Here is a 19,208-nt window from a genome sequence, read left to right on the forward strand (position 1 = left end):
TCTCTCGTCATTGATGTTTCTATCTCTCTCTCCCTCTCCCTTCCTCTCTGAAATCAATAAAAACATTTTAAAATAATAAATACATACATACATACATACATACATAAATAAATAAATAAAATGGATGCTGGGTCAAGTCCACGGTCCCAGTTGTGGTAAAATGTTTGATTTTTTTCTTATATAGTATGCTTGTCATTATAAAGATGGCAGCATTTATATACATCCAGTTCCATTTGTTAATCCTCACCTGAGAATATTTTTTCCATTGAGTTTTAGAGAATGGGAGAGAGAGAGAAACATCAACGTGAGAGACACATTGACTGGTTGCCTCCTACATGCGCCCTCACCAGAGCAGGGATCGAACCTGCAACCCAGGTGTGTGCCCTTAATCAGAAATCGAAACCATGACCCTCCGTTGTACAGGTTGATGCTCTAACCACTGAGTCGCACCAGCAGGGCCAGAAACTTTTATCATGTGGAAAACGATTGCTTCGTATAACTGTTGAGGGAACCGAATAAACACACACAAGAAATTAAGAAACAAATAAGTACCACCAATTCAGATAAATTAAAGGCAGTCCCATCTGAATTAGTGAAGGACAGAATCTAAAGTATTTTTAAATAAATTCAATTAAGTTCAAGTTCATTCAATAGATAGAACCAGACAAACAAAATATGGCCCTGTAGGAAGGCAGCCAGGTATAGAGCAAAGTGCTGGACTTGAGTTGGAACTGGATCCTGAGTCCAATTCATGTGTGACCTTTAGCAAATCACTTCATCTCCCCGAGTCTCAGTTTCTTCATCTGTAAAACAAGGGCTTTGGGCTTCTCAGATTTTAAAATGCATTCAAATTACCTGCGGATCTTGTTAAACTGCAGGCTCTGATTCAGTTGGTCTGGGGTGGGGCCCTATATATTGCATTTCTCCCAAGCTCCCATTTGAGTAGTTGGGTTAAATGGCCCCTGAAGTCCTTTCCCTCTAATGTTCTGACACTTCATCCTCAGGATGCCTGTTTTAAAGACCCACTCAGAATAATTTAGCATAAGTGTAACTCCAAGGACAGGACCTGGTTTGTTTGGCTCAATAAATGTTTGTTCCCCAGACTGGCATAAAAGACAAACTGTATGCTAGGTTACCAGGGACTTCTCGGCCACAATAAGCATAGTCTGCACAGCCTTGTAGGGTGGCCCTCTGAGTTCAAATGCTTGAAGGACCAAGTACCTTTTTTTGGGTGGGGGGTGGGGGGGGGACTTGTCCTAAAGAAAAGGGCAACCCCAGCCATCGTGGCTCAGTGGTTGAGTGTCAACCTATGAATCGGAAGGTCACGGTTCGATTCCTGGTCAGAGCACATGCCTGGATTGTGGGCTAGATCTCCGGTGTGGGGCGTGCAGGAGGCAGCTGATCGAGCGATGATTCTCTATCATCATTAGTGTTTCTATCTCTCTCTCCCTCTGCATTCCTCTCTCTCTAAATAAAAAATCAATAAAAAATACATTTTTTAAAAGAATCACCTGGAATTAGGGTGATGAAACTGTCTTGGTTTTAATACTAAAAGTCCTGGGAAACCCCTCAGTTCGGTACAAATCAAGACAGTGGGTCACCCTACCTGGAGAGCTCATTAAAACAGAATCAATCCCCAGAGATTCGGATTCAGTAAAGGTGGGGTGGGGTCTGAGAATGTGCATTTCCGGCAAGCTCCCAGGTGGACCACACTAGGAGTTGTGCTGCAAGTCTAGCTCAACCTCAGGATGTGGGTGAGAATCCGGGGGAAGGTAAAAGGAATACTGAAGAAGTCTTTCACCAAGTCTCAACGGATGCAAAGCATAGCACTGGAGCAACATGACAGAGAGAAGAACCCCAGGAAGAGGAACTCTCCAGGCCAACAGAAAGAGCACGACGAGTTTGCTATAACCCGATTCACTTCACTGCTCCACGCTGCAGGGACCAAGCCAGTTTTAGCCACATCAACAAAGAGAGGCTGACACCTAGCTTGGCATCTTCTCTCCTGCTCCCTCGTGACCGCACACTGTCAGTCCTCCGGTTTAGTCTGAGATGGAGATCGTGTTGTGAGGATTAAATGAGAAACATAAATGCTATATGAGCTCTAAAGCACTAGACTGAGGTCATTTACTAAGTATTTATGTCTCTTTCGGTAGATATTGTTATTATTGTCAGAAACAAGTCACACAAGATGCAGTGCCTGGTATTGGTCATAGTCATTAAGAGCAGGGTTAAGAGAGAGATTAGTTGGGCTACAGTCCTAATGCTGCCACTTGCAAGTCGTGGAATCCTTAATAATCCCTGTGCCTCAGTTTCCTATAAATCTGTAAGATAAGGATAATAACAGACCTGGTTGTTGTGAGAATTAGAGTAAATGAGTTAATACATGAAAAGCAAATAGAAGACGTTAGCACTATTATAACAACCACTCAACAACTCTTTGTTAATGAATAAATGACAGCTGGCCAATTTTACTAATGAAGAGAGTGATAAATAACTGCATTGATGCAAAAACCCAAAAAAGCAACCTTTTTGTGTGAACAGATGCCTACCTGTTCATGGGGCTGATGTTCTAGGAACCATAATATCTTATTTTAAATCACGCCCTGCCTTCCCCACATCCCCCCAATCTCCTGGGTAACACCTGACTCAGAAGTTGGAAGTTCAGCTTCCTCGGGTTTTCTGCGCTGCTCACCCCTCCCTCCTCTCCACCGAACACCAAGTACACCCACACCTGGCCAGAATGGTGGCTGCCAGCCTGAGCAAGCTCCCCGGCTCCCGATTTCAATACCAAGCAAGAATTTAAAGGCACTTCTGAAATAACAGCAGGTGGACTTTGACAATACAAAGGGAAGGAGGCAGTTTAAAAGCACAAACAGAGTGTTTGCATTCGAATCTTCATCTAATCCCCAGCCATTCACAGGCAGACCAACAAATGCACAGCACCACCTCCTGAGATCCCGAATCTCCAACTTGTGGAGACACGTGGAAACCAATGAAATGACCTGAGGAAATAAGCAAAGGAGGCACCAAACTCAGTTAGAGCAAGCACCTCCCATCTCCTACAACATGGCGTAAAACGGCATTGCTCTTCAGAGACTGCATCAGATTCCAGAAAGCGAAGGAACCCAAGGAACCTCATATACTCTCCTCTCCAGCATCCCTAACAGAAACAAGTAAAAGCATAGCCTCTGCTTTAAAATCCTCCAAAACAGAGAGCACTCTACTCTCCCAAGCAATGGAATACTTGCAGGGCAATGTGAACCAGGTGGCATTTCCCTTCTCAACCCAACCCATGACTGACGTTGCCTACAAGAACCCATAACCTTTCCTCCCATAAAATGGCTAGAGGGCCCTCAGCTTCCTTTCTGTCCCCTTTCCCCTTTGACCAAGAACAACTTGCAGTGGGGCTCTGAGGGAGCAGAAACTTGTTTAACATGACCCTTTCTCCTTTGTCCATCCGCTCCTCTCCTCAACCATTAATCCCTTAGGACATCAGATTCCGGTCAGTGTCACAATGTCTCCATAAGGAAGCCTCAGGTCTGTTAACCGCAGAAACAGTCTCCTTGAAGCTAAAGATAACATCCTGACTTCAGTTGTGCTTCAGCCCCCGGCCCCATGAAAGCAGACCACATCTTCACGAGACCAGACAGAACAATGCCATGGCTGACATCAAGACCTGACACAGTGAAAACTAACTACTAACTACACTGGCCCCAACCAATCAGGAGAGCCCAGGACCCCAACTCCTTTACCCACCATGATGAATGATTTCTCCCCTACATAACCCATCCCCTGGAAGTCATCAGGGAGCCAGGTCTTTGAGCACTAGCTTACCTGTGACTCCAGGCTTAGTGCCATTTCCTCAACTAATAGACCCTTACTCTCTTGGCTGCAAACTACTGTTTGAGTTTGACTGGGCTTTGATGCACGAAAGCAAACAGACCCCTTTAGTGCAGTAACAGGGCCCCACCCCTGACCTCCAGACCAGGAACCAACCCCTATTAAGTGCCCCATTTCAATGCTTCTGAGTTTTGAGGAGCCCTATATTTAGGCCACATTTCAGGTCCCTGTCCTGATGTCACCAGGCTACATCATCCTTGAGCAGGCTATATACTTTTTAAAAAATATATACTTTTATTGATTTCAGAGAGGAAGGGAGAGAGAATGAGAGAAACATCAATGATGAGAGAGAATCATTGATTGGCTGCCTCCTGCACACCCCTCACTGGGGATTGAGTCCACAGCCCAGGGATGTGCCCTGACGGGGAATCAAACTGTGATCTCCTGGTTCGTAGGTCGACGCTCAACCACTGAGCCAAACCGGCTGGGCTAAATACTTTTTTTTTTTTTAATCTGGCAATTCAGTCACTGTCCCTGCAGAGCTGAGGCCAACAGGCCACTTGCTACCTCAGGCTGCAGAGACCTCAGGAGCCCATTTTAGAATCTGACCAGAAGACTGCCCAGAACCAAGTCTCTGGAGGTGGATGACAGGCCATGGTGGCAATCTTCCTGGGCTCTAATCCTGCTCCCTTACTTGGAGCAACTGTAAGTCACTCCAAAACAACTCTTTCTTCTACTTCCCCACTCTAAAGAGTGAATATGCTGCTGTGATTCATGATAACAGAGTGAAGGCCAAGCCGATGAAATACATGAGTAGTAAAGTCAGGTGCACTTTTTACAGAACATCTTCCCCTACCTCTCTACCATTGCTCCCCCAAGATTTTCAAGGCCTCTGCCCATCCTCCTCTGGCCTTCCAAACCCCAGCCAGGCCTGAGCCAACAAGTCCCCCAGCCACTCCCACACTCAGAGCAATGCCAGAAAAAGGTTAAGAAACAGGACTGACTGGTTCCACCCATCCTTACCATGCCTAACCTCTCTATTCCCCTCAGGCTTGACACCCCACCCACCCACCCACCAACCAACACCCTCCTGCTTCACCAGCTATGCTCACACAGGCCATCTGACTGGCTCCCTCAGTCTCTTTTCGCTGATCTTCTCGCCAAAACATCTTTAATAACTATTAAATGTAATTCAGCGAGAGACGGAACACACAAATGGACAATGGACAATGGACAATGGCCAAGCCATCTATAAAAATAGAACTCTGACCCACAATCTATAGCAATCAGCCCAGGAAGTTAAACCACGACCTCTTTAGCAATCGGTCCCAAATGGCCAGGACTTAGTGACAGCCAACTTCCCTAATTTTTGCTCCCCCGGCCCCAGCATTTCCACTTAGGACTAATCGGGGAACGCCAAATATGCTCCCCTAACCAATCATATAAGGACTCCTGTTGGTAGTGTTACTGGAAAGGGGACCTGGCCCTCAGCTGGTCTGCCTGGGGGCCAGCAGGTAGCGTGTGGATTCTTGATTTTGTGCAGGGAAATTTTCACAAGTCCAGGTGGGTTTTCGAGGGTGTTTATTAAAGCTGGGGACAGTGACTCAAGGAAGGGCTAGGATCGCAGGAGGGACTAGGCGGGGAAATGAGAAGTCAGACGAAGAAGTCAAGAGAAAAGGGGGCCTTGGGACAGGGTCAGGGGGCTTGCTTGTGACAAACTGCCCCATCCGTTGCTGCCCTGGTTGCAAGCCTCATGGGGCCCTTTAGTGTTTAGGAGATGTGGGAGGGAGAGCATGTGCTGGGACCTTGGTTTTGAGGGTTTTAAAGGCTGGGCGTTGACGGGAAGTTTTAGGGGAGGATCTCAATAGAACATTCATCAGTTTTATGCTGATGTGCCAAAATGAGATTTATTCTCTTAACTTCATTGGGTGGGACTGACAAATGGCAATAAATAACTGGATTTCTGCTCTCTCCCTCCCTGAGCAGGGTGACTTAAGCTATTTACCCTGTGGTTGGGGAGAAGTGCAAACCATTTACTCTTAAGTGTCCTTAAGTTAGGGAAGGTGGGATTTACCAGACGGATGCAAACTGCTGTTTAACCACCTGCCTCCGCTTCCCTATTCTGGCTGACCAGCCTGTCTCAGCAATGAGCTGCCTCCAGCTTCCCCCTGTCAGCATCCAACGAGGGCACACCTGAAGACCTCCCCTTTGTTCCACTAGAAAGCTTTACACTCCCCGGCCTGCCTTTGAGTCTCTGACAAAGGTGATGGCGGCTGATTCTCTTGCTATATAGAGTAAGCTCTGACTAAATCGCCGTGCCTTTTCTTATTTGGGTGGTCTTCAGTTATTTCCATTCCAGGTTCCTAACACAAGCCACAGTCCCTACTCACAAGGAGCTCTCAGCCCAGTTAACAATGACCCCGGTGTAAGTGTATGGAGGACCACAGAAATGTGTATGTGAATAGCGTGTGCCCCGTACAAAGATGGTACGGAGGCATGGGCATGGTGTTGCTGGTACTGCAAAAGGGACCACGGAACGCCAGGGGGCTTCCCGGGAGCCAGGACAGCGGGGCTGGTTTGGAAATAGGAATAGACTCACTGAGGAGACAGCTGTGGGGGGAGGGACGAGGGGTTCTCCATTCTCCTCCTTCTGTCCCCTTCCTGAAACTAAGCTTTCTCACGTGTAGACCCACGTTGCCTACTGACCTGCTCCAGAGAATATCTCATTTATTTTCGCATCTTTATTTTCTTCCTTTCTACTAAAGAATGCCCCTGAGTCTAAACTGTTCTGAGTCCGCTTTACCGCCTTCAACCCCCCACCAAAAACATTGTTGAACTGACCTGGCCAGCCCTACTAAATGCTACCTTCCGTTTCCTTCCCTTCTTTAAAGAGCATTCACTCTGCAGCAAAGTCTCTGTAACCCTCCACAGCAGGATTTTCAACCTTTTTCATCTTATGGCACAGATAAACTAATTACTCAAATTCTGCAGCACACCAAAAAATATATCTTTGGCCAATCTGACACCAAAAAATTAGGCGTCATTTTGATTCACTCCCACCAGATGGCTACTGTTGTGATGGCCGTTGTCATTTTTTTTTATTGGACAATTTAAGGGAAAAGAGGTCAGTGGCCCTGACTAAATAGTCAGGTATTGCATGTTTTAAAAAGCCTTGTGGCACACGGGTTGAAAAGCACTGCTCTAGAGCCCTTTGTATCTGATTCGCACCCTCACTGCTCTGCTGGAGCTGGCTCACCTCGGACCTGAGTCACCAAATCCAAAGGCTTCTTCTTCTCCATCTCCACCTCCTTGGAATTTCCTCCCCTGGTTTCCTTGATGCTCTGCTAACCCAGTCTTCCTCCTACCTTTGTAGCTGCCGCTCTTTCTCCTCTACGGTCATCTACCACCTAAATCTGATCTCCCCCCAAAATCTGTCCTTGGTCCTCTAAGTCTTATTAACCACAGGCTCCAAGTGACCATCAAGTCTACATCATTTGCAGACATCTCCTGTCAGTCTTAACTCCCTACTGATTTAATCCGAGAGCCCTAACATCACCTCCAATCCAGGTGATCTAAAACAACTAGTCAGCCAGACATGAAAACTGGAGGAACCTGATGAGGGCATTAATCGTTTAACTTAATCAAGCCAGGAGCTACACAGCTTCCAAACTTAAGTGAGATAATAAACTGTCATATTAAAAAAATACAGCCCTAACCAGTTTGGCTCAGTGGACAGAGTGTCAGCCTGTGGACTGAAGAGTCCCAGGTTCGATTCTGGTCAAGGGCATGTACCTTGGTTTCCAGCACATCCCCAGTAGGGGGTGTGCAGGAGGCAGCTGATAGATGTTTCTCTCTCACCGATGTTTCTAACTCTCTATCCTTCTCTCTTCAAATATATTTTAAAAAATACATATATAATAAAACAACTAGTCATCTTTCTTCCCAAATCTTTTTGCTCTTCCTAGAGAACCATAGATCCAAATCACCCAGTCCCCAACGCTTACTGTCATCTTTCATCTTCTGTTCCCTTGTATCTTCATGTCTGTTAGTAAGTCCTTCTGGATCCACTTCCCCCTTACCATCCACATTCAGTCCTGTTCTCCTGCTGTCACGCCGGGAAGCCAGTCCTTAGAACTTCTAGGCCAGCTATTGCAACAACTTCCTCAATGGCTCTATGGCTCCCGTCATTCCCCACTTTGTCCATTATAAGGAAACCTGCTCTTAATAAAATCAGATTCCCCAAGGTTGTAAATGAAGGGAGAATGCCTACATAAGGAGAGAAGGTTCAATCAGGCAACCCTGACTTCTATTTCCCAAAATTCATCCCACAGCCTTTAAGTACTTGCAGATAGATGGATGACCTGAGAAAGTTACTTTGTTCAACCATCTTAGCCCAACAATTCGATGAGACTACATTGGACAGTTTGCTAGTCTAGAGAGTCTTAATACAAAGATTCTAACAGGAGGAGGGGGGAAACGGGAGGACGTAGAAGAGGGTAAAGGAGAGATAAGTGGTGATGGATGGAGTGGTGAACACACAATACAGTATGTAGATGATGTATTACAGAACTGTACACCTGACACCTATATAATTTTAACTAATGTCACTCCAATAAATTCAATTAAAAATTATACCCCAAAAAAGAGAGATTATTCTGAAATAGGCTCCAAGGGTCTACAAGCTTTTATGCACACTGCCACGGGAGACCACGTTAGGGAAGGAAGTTAGCAAGCCTACCAGAGCACCTGATGTACAAAAATGGCCACTTCAGAAGGTTGAGCCACCAAGAGAAACACCCACCAGTGATGGTAAAAGTCCCAAATAAAGACAATTTGGAAGGGACAAGAGTCTGAGCTGCAAAGCACCCCCCTTTTTCCTTACACAGAAGTTCCTTCCACGTCAGGATCAGTGTTTGGTTTTATTAAGGAAGTTAGAGGGTTTCCTTAGAGCCACTTTTTAGATCACTCTGTCCAGACACCTGCAATGACTTCCAATGGCTTTCCACTGCCCAGAAGTAACCGGGTCGAAATGCCGTGGCCTGCCAGGTAAGGCACTCTGCCTTCTGGCTCAATCCAATCTGCCTTTCCGCCCCCACTTCCCAGCCATCTCCTACAAACGAATGGGAACTGCAGGCCCCTGCTTTTGCTTCCTGTCCCTGCCCCTCCGTCTGGAATTCATCTTTCTACACATATTTGTGGAGTGCTCACTGTGCCCTCTGCCATGAGCTGGGATGCCTTTCTCTCATCTTCCCTTATCCAAATATCACCAATCCTTGAAGGCCTGGTTAACGGGTCACCTCACCCAGGACGCCACGATTCCTCAGCTGGAAGTAATCCCTCCCTCCTCTGACCACCCCCACCTTCTCAAAGCACCTATGGCATCTGCCTTCTACAGTTGTTTGGGTAAACGCCCCCTCCCCTACAGGTCTGAACTCCTCACTGCGTTTGAAGGTGCTGGTGGAGGGGGAACTATTCCAATTGCCTGGAAATGGACTATTTGTTCGTCTGTCACCTGCAGGAGAAGAACTCGTTGAGGTCCAGCATAAAGCCCTCATCACACCCTCTACAGGGAAACAAAGGCCATCTGTTGAATGAATTCGTGAATACTTTCTTCCTGTAAACTTTATACTTTATTCTCACCACATGAGCATCTTACCTCATCATCAAGGTGAAAAAAAATTAAAAGGTAGAAAGAAAATTGCTTCCAGGATTTGTTGTGCAAAAGCTACTGCAGAGCCAGCAGCGTGACAGTGAAGCCGGAACGCCCTCCCAGGCCGGGCGGCTCACCCTGGGGCGCCGCCACCGCCCAGCCCCCAGCCCCCCTCAGTCCCTCGGGGGCGCGGGCCAGGCCGTCTCTCCGAACAGGTCTCTCCAGCGGCTCCGGGACGGGGCGGGAAGGCCCGGGCGGGGAGCCCCTCCTGCTTCTTGGAGCCCCGCCTTCCCGATCCCCAACGGCCAGGGCAGCCCCACCTGCGCCCTACGCCCGAGCCTGCGCGGGTCCGGCCCAGGGGCGGGGAAGCGCGCCTCGGGCGCGCCCAGCCTCGTGGAGGCCCAGCCGGCGCCCCGGGGGCCCCCGAGCGGCGCCCGCGCCCGTCCGCACTCACCGTCGGCGCCCCGCGCTCCGGTCGCGCCGCGGGCCAGGCCGAGCAGCAGCAGCAGCAGCAGCGACAGCAGGCGGCGAGGCGGGTGGCCCGCGCCCCGGGGCCCCGGGCCCATGCCGCCGCCGCCACGTCCCTCCCGGCGCCCGCGTCTCCTCCTGGGGCCCGAGGCGCCGAGATAAGGCGGCGGGCGCCGCGGGGAGGGGGCCGGCCCGGCCGCTTCCGGCGCGGCGCGGCGGAGCGGAGGGCGCCGCGGGGTCCTGGGGCGGCGGCGGCGCGCCCGGCCCGCGCCCTCCGCAGACGCTCATTCATTCACTCGCTCCTTCTCTCCTTCGTGCACCTGCCCGGCGCGCGGTGGCCCGGGGGACACACAGGGGCAGTGCCAGGGGCCGGCCCTCGGGGCGCGTAGGTTCCAAAAGTGGGAGCAGCCACCCGGCAGAGAGCGACCCAGCTGAGCAGAGGGTCCCGCCTGTGCCGGAGGGAACGGCCATCGCGCCCTGAGCGTGGGAATCGGACGTGGCATCCAAGCCGGTCGGGGGCTCAGGGAGGCAACCCCGGGATGGCAAAGGGGGTTTGAGGGGCGGAAGGAGCAGGAATCTTGTGGGAGGTGGGAGACCCGGGTGAGTGGCTGGAGCTCAAGGGCAAGAGAAGCCGCTGGTCCAGGCGACTTAGCAGCGACAGCAGCGCTGACCAGGTGACAAGGCCTTACAGGGCGACAGAGTTGTGGTGGGAGAGGGGCTGGCAGGGGATCCTTTTGCTCCTGGAAGTCAGCTAAACCCCTGAGGGTGAGAGAAACGTGGGAGCGGAAAGGAAGCAGGTGAGAAAGGCATAGGCCGAGATGGCGACAGAATATTCTTCTAGATGCTTGGAGAGAGGCATCAAGATGCAAATAAAGAAGACCTCGTAAGCCAAGTGAAGGGGGTTGCCAAGAAGCTGTAACTCGATTTTAAGCGGAGTGACTTCTTCAGGAAAGTCTCCCAGAGTCTGCTCTGCAGGGTCGGGATTGGGGATGGGGAGGCAGGGAGTCCAGCCTGGCTGGGCCGCAGGAATCCAGGCAGGAGAGGGCATGTCCAGGAGCAGGCACTGGCCACGTAGGGAGAGAAGTGGCAATTGAGAGTGGTAGTGAGTGGAGTGCACTGGATTTTATGAGCAGTAGAGTGGAGGAGAAGGAAAGAGGAATAGCAGATGTCACCTCGATTTCTGGTTTGGGCACCTGCGTTGATGGTGGTTGGGAGTCACTGAGACAGATCCAAAAGGCATTGTTATCATTTGGGGTGGGGAGAGGTCACAGGGGGAGAAGAAATAAGTTCCATTTTGAAGGCTTTGAACTTGTGATGTCTGTGGGTCTCTCCAAGAGCAATGGTGATGGATGGAGTGATGAACACAAAATACAATATGTAGATGGTGTATTATAGAATTGTACACCCCACTACTTCACCCATATCCTCACTTGCTTTCTCTCTCTACCATGAGCCTGATCTAAATCTAACCACCCGTGAACACACCCATATAAGGGCTAAACTTGTTGTGCAGCTTTAAAAAGAGGTAGTTAAAAATAAACTTCCTGGCCTCCTTTGTAGCAGGCTTTCTTATTCATTATTTTTTTTTGTTCAGCGAAGATAAGAGCCTGCTTGGAGGAGTAAGAGACGGACAGTGCGGGTATGGTAGCCTGTCCCCTGTTATTTAGACAAATTTTTTGTTAAACTCAGTTCTCCATGAACTTGAAATCATGTAATTTATTTCAACAACAAAAAAATTACATTCATTTAATAAATTTGTAAACCAACCTATATCTCTTCTGCCATGCCCTCCTGCAGAATAAATAAATTTGAATGTATTTGTGAGTGTGTGTATTAATTGGTGATGTTAGGAAAAATTGTCCAAAACTTAGAAATGGCCGTGGACAAATGAGATTATTTGCATGTCTTTTCAGTGGGGTGCTGGGCGTTGTCTGGTAGCCTTTCTGGAGATTAGCTGATTCCATAGGGCTGTGTGCCTTTGATGGACTTTCTGTGGATGAGGCTATTTTATAACTGTAGGGGCAGAAGTTAACGTGCGGAAAGTTGATGATAATGCAAAAGATTCTTGTCCATAGCCATGCAAATTCATCTTTTCAAGTAGAGATATAAATGATTTCTGCCAGGTAAAAATAAGATGAACCTAATAATTAGATTTTTTCCTATATACCAGTTAATCAATTTTGCATCTATTAGCTAATTTACTTTATCATTCCTTACTGAATATATATATATATATATATATGTATATATATATATATAATTATACTCATTTGAGGTATTTAGAGTAGTCAAATTCATAGACAGAAAGTAGAGGGGTGGTTGCCAGGGGCTGGGGAGAGAGGGAAATGAGTAGAGAGTTTCAGTTTTTTTAATATATATATATATATATATATATATATATATTTTTTTTTTTTTTTTTTACAGGGAGGAAGGGAGAGGGATAGAGAGTTAGAAACATCGATGAGAGAGAAACATCGATCAGCTGCCTCCTGCACACCCCCTACTGGGGATGTGCCCACAACCAAGGTACATGCCCTTGACCAGAATCGAACCTGGGACCCTTCAGTCTGCAGGCCGACACTTTATCCACTGAGCCAAACCAGTTAGGGCGAGAGTTTCAGTTTTGCCAGATGAAAAAAAATTCTGTGGATGGATAGTGTTGATGGCTACAAAATAATGTGAATTTACTTAATGCCACTAAACTGTACACTTAAAAGTAGTTAAATGATAAAAAAAAAAAAAAAATCAATGACAAAAAAAAAAAGTTAGGTGCCAATTTTTATTTTTATTTTACCACACTGGTACTAATATATAGGACTTTCCAACTCAATTTTGGATCCTGGCCAATCAGAATTTAAAGGAAAGTTCCTTTGGAAAGTCCCATCCCCCAACCCCTGAGACTAAGTGGATGAGATTCTAAGAGAGTCCTTGGTGGGCTGTGAGGCAACCGGGGGTGGGGAGGGAGAGGACAGGCAAAAGGAAGGTAAATACTAGCCCGGTATCTCCAGGCTTTCCCCCCCAGGCTGCCCTTCTGTGTCTGCTTACAATGTAAAGTGTGGGGATTGCCCGGTGGGTTCCCACGTGGATATAAGGCCGGAAGAAAAAGGGAACAAGAGATCTGGATACCAAATACCCTGGAACTTTCCTGGCAAAATCCCTGGCAGGTCATTGCACTCCTGACCAGAAATGATGGACAGCTTTTCCCAGAGGACGGCTGGCGAATACTACGAGCAGGCTTACCGATTGTAAAGAAATTGCTTATATGTGGGTATTTCAGGAATGGCTTGCGTATCTCATTGTAATGAGTTTGATACGCTCTGGTAGTGAACGCATGGCTTGAAGTTTGCATTAAGAGAAATGATGTCAATGTTTGAAACCCTTGAAAAAATAATAAAAAATGTTTTAAAGTCGGGGGGAAAAATGTTTGAAGCCTCTGAGTCATGTTGGTTGAAACACTGTGGGTTTGATAGACAAACTTGAGTCTCTCTGTGTAATATCCCACTCCATGCTCACACATCTGTCCCCTGGATGACATGAAAGGGCCACGTTGACCCTCCCACAGTGGAGTCTTCCTCTCGAGCCGATTTCTCCACACTGACCTAAGGACCCGCCTCCACAGAGAAGGCCCCACTGAAGACCGTCCCTCGGTCAGGTGAAGGTATGCTTCTCACTCTTAGATGCTCAGTGACTCCCTGACACGTGAGAAACAGGAGGATTACTCGGCCTTTTCTAACATGCCTCTCCCAAAGACACAAACCAAACGCCCTGCCTGGAGTTCGCTTGCAGAACTTGGGTAGCAGATCCATTCTTGGCCCCTGCACATGGCTGTGCTACGAACAGTGCCATTAACATCTAGCCCACCCAAAACACCAGTGTTCTCCGCAAAGTGAAACAGACGTGGATGGGAAGTGGCAGCTCAGTAGAGCAGGAAGGACTCTTAGCCCTCCCCACTTTCTCATAGACACCCTCTGCTCCTACCAGCAGAAGCTGGAAGAACAGATTCGGATTTGGGAGCACATTTCAGACACTCCAACAGACTCAGGTTCAGGGAGCAGCTGGCATAGCACTCCCCAGTCCTACCCCTTACCTCAGGAGGTGGGAACACCAAGTGAGACTAAGGCTCTGTCACCCAATTTGTCACACACACACACACGCACACACACGCACAGTCACTTGACTCACTTGAGGAAACCTCAGCTGTTGGTCTGTTTGTTCCACAAACTGTAAAAGGAAGCCTTGCTGACAGCCCATTTCCGGACCCACAAACAACTCAAGGACCCTTGCAGCTACCCACAGGCCCGAGGAGAAATGGGGCACACCCAGCAATGACCAACACAATTGCTGAGGAATCCCACAACAGCTGTGAAGGCTGATTGACCTAGACTTTCCTTGGTAAATACTAGCTGACAGCGAAGACCCATATTATTGACCTTGGCAAACCATGCCATCTTCAAAATATACTTTATTCAGTTATTTTACAATGGAACTGAGCTAAAGGTTGTATTGGTTTCTTTTTTTTTTTAATATTTTATTGATATTTTACAGAGAGGAAGGGAGAGGGATAGAAAGTTAGAAACATCGATGAGAGAGAAACATCGACCAGCTGCCTCCTGCACATCCCCCACTGGGGACGTGCCCGCAACCAATGTACATGCCCTTGACCGGAATCGAACCTGGGACCTTTCAGTCCGCAGACCGACACTCTATCCACTGAGCCAAACCGGTTTTGGCTGGTTTCTTTGCTTGCTGCTGGTTTTGTGTGTGTGTGTGTATTCTCTTTCCCCTCTTCCTCTTTCTTCATCTTTTTCTGGTACATCTTTGACTATCTCTTTCAGAAAGTATGTCTGGATGATAAACTTCCAAATTTTGCATGTCCAAATATATCTTGAATTTGCTCTCATAATTTAGTTATAGATTAATTAAGAATAGAATTCTGAATTTAAAATAATTAAAGGATAGGTTAATGGAGTCTAGATTTCTGGGTCCAAAATAATTTTCTTTCTGGATGTTGTGGTCCAGCACTAGTGTTACAGATGCGGATCACAGGCTCATTTGGTTATAAATTCCTTTCCGGTGATGTGTGACCCGTGCTTCCCACACCAAGCTTTGGGGATTTTCTCTTTCTCCTTGGAATTCAGAAATTTCATGAGAATATAGTTTTTCATTATTCTTGCCCAGCACTCATTGGTCCCTTTCAGTTTGCAGATTTGAGCTTTTCTTCAGCAGAGACTTTTTTCCCTTTTGGCTCTTTGATAATCTCATTCTCTCAATTCTTTCCATTTATTACTTCTGGAACTTATGAGTGGCAATTCCTAAAAATTTGCCTCTAGTCTTCCTGATTCAATATTTATCTTATTCCCTTCTTTGCCTTTATTCACTGGATGTGGGAAGACTACCCTAACTTGATCTTCCTGTTCACTGATGTGATCTTCCTGTTCACTAACGTGATCTGCACCCACTCTGCTCTTCCATCTTTTGGGCAATCATGCTTTTAATTTCCAAGAATTCTGTTTCTTTTATAGTATGCTTTTTATTTCTGTAGATGTGATAAATTCTTGAATTCCTCTGAGTATGCCAACTATTGCATTTCAAAGTTCTTTCCTCTCATCAGGAGGTTGATCATTTATTTATAGAATTTGATGAGTCTTCTGCTGGTTTTCCTTGGGTGTTTCATGATTGCTGACTGCCTGTTCTTATTTTTTTACATGAAAGTCCTGTATGTTTAGAATTTGTAGTTTGGATATATGTCCTCAGCCCAGATGAAAATCCCTATTTTCTTAGGAGTAAATTTGGTGACACTGGTCCTAGCTCCAATCACTTTGGGGCTGGGAGGGGGGAACTGGGCAGTGGCTACTTTCTCCACTTCGATGCCTTCCCTGGGAGCTTCTTGTATCATGATTCTCATCTTAATTGGTAAGTAGCAAGCCTTACTTAAAATTTTCAGTTGGGGGGAAATTCATAGCTAGCCACTTCTAAAGCAGAACATGAGTCCAGAGAACATGTTTGCCCCTCATGAACTAATTACCAGTTCACTATCATACCAGTAGCTTCTCCCTGTTTCTGCTGTCTCTGAACTTGAGGTTATTCTGGAGTTCTAGTTAGAAAGTTCACTTTTTTTGGAGATACTCTCTGCTTTTGTGGGGTTGTAGGTGCTTAAGCTCTTTCATTAAATCTGATTACATTTGCTTTGTATCTCCCACAGATCATCTCTATTTCAGTGCTCTGAAAAGAATACCCTGCCTGAATTTCCAGTATTGCCTTCAAGTGATTCTTTTTTTCTTCCCATTTTTAAAAATCGAGGTATAATTTACATACAGTGAAGTACATAAACATTAAGTGTACATTTCTCCTTCTAAAGTCCCCCCACATATCCCTTTTAGCGCTTACTGGTCTGTCTTTCCCATTAGACTGTTAGTTGCTCAAGGTCATGGTCAGTGCCACATTAACCAACCCATCACTAAGACCTGGCAAAACTCCAGGTACCTAGTAAGTGTTCTGCCTATTTGGGGAAGGAAGAAAGGAACGGAGTCAGTCACTGTCAATCCTAGGTTACCAGTGGGTGTTAATATTCAGTTCAGCTGCACATCCTTGGAGCAAGCTGATGTAGAAAAGCTTCAGATTAGTCATCCCTCTACTTGTCTTATTTCCTGTTCATTTCAGGGCTTGGTGGCTACCAGATGCTATGGCCCCAGATGACTGTCTCCCACACTGCCTCCGGGACTCTGATGATGCGCCACAGTGTCCTGACTTGCTCACGCAGTTGTTTTAAAATGAATATGAGAGACTTTGACTCTGAGCCAAAGGGGTAATAGAAAAGGGAGCACGCACGTATTATTAGCCAGTTCAAAAGCTTTCTTATGCTTTGATTTTCTCTGGCAGGTTTGTAGAATAAACCTTCAGCACTCACAGGTAATTTTTAAATCAAATTATTCTTTCCCATCATCATAGCTACTTTTTAAAAAAATGTTTTTATTGATTTTAGAGAGAGAAGAAGGGAGAGAGATAGAGAGACAGAAACATCGGTGAGAGAGAGATCATCCAATGGCTGCTTCCTACACGTCCCCTACTAAGGATGGAGCCTGAAACCTGGACATGTGCCCTGACCGGGAATTGAGCCTGTGACCTCTTGGTTCATGGGTCTACGCTCAACCATTGAGATACACTGACTGGGCGGTAGCTACTTCTTAAATACAATTTACCAATGTCAGCCACAATACCAGACTGACAGGCCACAAACCTTAGATGCTCATAAAACACAGATTGTCACACGTCACCTAAAACAAGCCACTTGCCCCTGCCAGACAGACTAGCTCTCCATCTTACCACCTCACCAGCTGCTCTGAAAATCCCTCTCCTTCATAACCCTGCTGTGTACTATTTAGGAGACTTTGGGTTCTAAGTGACTTAAAATGATCCAAATGTTGAAAGCAAAACTGGACTGTATTTCCCTAACCGGTTTGGCTCAGTAGATAGAGCGCCGGCCTGCAGACTTGAAGGGTCCCAGGTTCGATTCCAGTCAAGGGCATGTACCTTGGTTGCTGGCACATCCCCAGTGGGGGGTGTGCAGGAGGCAGCTGGTCGATGTTTCTCTCTCATCGATGTTTCTAACTCTCTATCCCTCTCCCTTCCTCTCTGTAAAAATCAATAAAATATATTTTAAAAACATAAATAAATAAATAAATAAATAAATAAATAAATAAATAAAAAAATAAAAACTGGAATGTATTGGCTCCTATAACCGAAAAGGCTCCCCAACAGATGTGACTTACGGTGTGACGTGACCTAAGACAGACAGTGCGCGGGTTCCAGTTTCTTCTCTTAGCTCTGCTCGCTCCCGTCTCAGACTTCCCCTCACGGTGAGAAGAGAGGCTGCAGTGTCCTCTCAGCTTCAAACTCAGAGGACAGAGAACGCTTCTCTTCCCCAAGAGTGACCCAAAAGCCTTGAGCCTATTTGTCCCTGGGGACAAATGCCCACTGCTAAACCACTGCACTCGAATCCATAATAGCCTGTGCTGTGGCAGGCACACTGGTTTGCTGCAGGATTTTTTTTAAAAATCCTGATTTGAGAGAGAGAGAGAAAGAGAAACATCGATTTGTTGTTCCACTTATTCATGCATTCATTGGTTGCTTCTTATTTATGCCCTGACTGGGAATCGAACCCACAGCGTTGGCATTCCAGGACGATCCCTAGTCGGGTAGATCCTCTGAGCTACCCGACTAGGGACTAGGGCAAGAATTTTTAAAACATGCAATACTTGACTCTTTTTTTAAAAAATATGTTTTTATTTATTTCAGAGAGGAAAGGACAGGAAGAGAGAGAGAGAGATAGAAACATCAATGCTGAGAGAATCATTGATAGGCTGCCTCCTGCATGCCCCCCACTGGGGATTGAGCCCACAACCTGGGCATGTGCCCTTGACTGGAATGGAACCTGGGACCTTTCAGTCCGCAGGCCGACACTCTATCGCCTGAGCCAAACCAGCTAGAGCAATACTTGACTCTTTAGTCAGGGGCACTGACCTCTTTTCCCTGAGATTGTCAAATTAAAAAAATGACAACAGCCAAAATAACAATAGCCGTCCAGTGTGAATGAATCAAAATTACATTTTTTTTGTCAGATCAGCAAAAAGTGTATCTTTTGGTGTGCTGCAGAGTTTCGTACTTAGTTTATGTGGGCCATGCGATGAAATAGGTTGAACATCGCTAGCCTAGAGCCTCAAGGGCCCACCTTCAGTGTGGGGTCAGCCTCACCCAAAGCCCAGGGACCGAGCTGGGAGGAGAGGTTCCCGAAGAAAAGACAGGCACTGTTTTCTCAGAAGGGTAAAGGGTGCGAGGCAGCCAGACCAGCAGCTGTGGCGATAGCTGGTGCACATGCTGGCTGTGCAGAGTCCCTCCCTCCTCAGTGTAACTGGCATGCCTTTGCACAAATCCCACCTCATTTGGGCTGGACCTGCTCTCCACATGGCATTCTAGGACAAGGCTCTCATCATTCTGGGTGACTCCTTTTTGTGCTGTTGTTTCAGACTTCTTTTTTCCGAAGAACTTATTTATACTCCAAACGAAACACAATACTCTGGAAACAGTCTGACCAGTGTAGAATCAAGTGGATCTTTTCCTGCAGGTCTTGATAGTAAACCCTTGCAATATACTCAACTTTGGTCTAACTCAAGCGTAGGACCTTAATGCGTACCCACTACATTTACACTGTTAATGCAGTCTACTGCATGTGCCCGCTGGTCTTTTAGAA

The 19,208-nt window shown here is 46.8% G+C and overlaps 1 protein-coding gene across 1 annotated transcript in view; it reads right to left on the reverse strand.

The window, feature by feature from the left end:
• SUSD1 (sushi domain containing 1) overlaps positions 1-10,059 on the reverse strand; it is an 86,002-nt gene extending 75,943 nt beyond the window's left edge. The window contains exon 1 of the mRNA XM_054726853.1: positions 9,948-10,059. Within this exon, the coding sequence (XP_054582828.1) occupies positions 9,948-10,059 (112 nt within the window). The remainder of the gene's footprint in view (positions 1-9,947) is intronic.
• Positions 10,060-19,208: the final 9,149 nt, after the last annotated feature.

The sequence above is a fragment of the Eptesicus fuscus genome, chromosome 15 (assembly GCF_027574615.1).
Source record: "Eptesicus fuscus isolate TK198812 chromosome 15, DD_ASM_mEF_20220401, whole genome shotgun sequence".
In the NCBI taxonomy this organism is placed as follows: domain Eukaryota; kingdom Metazoa; phylum Chordata; class Mammalia; order Chiroptera; family Vespertilionidae; genus Eptesicus; species Eptesicus fuscus.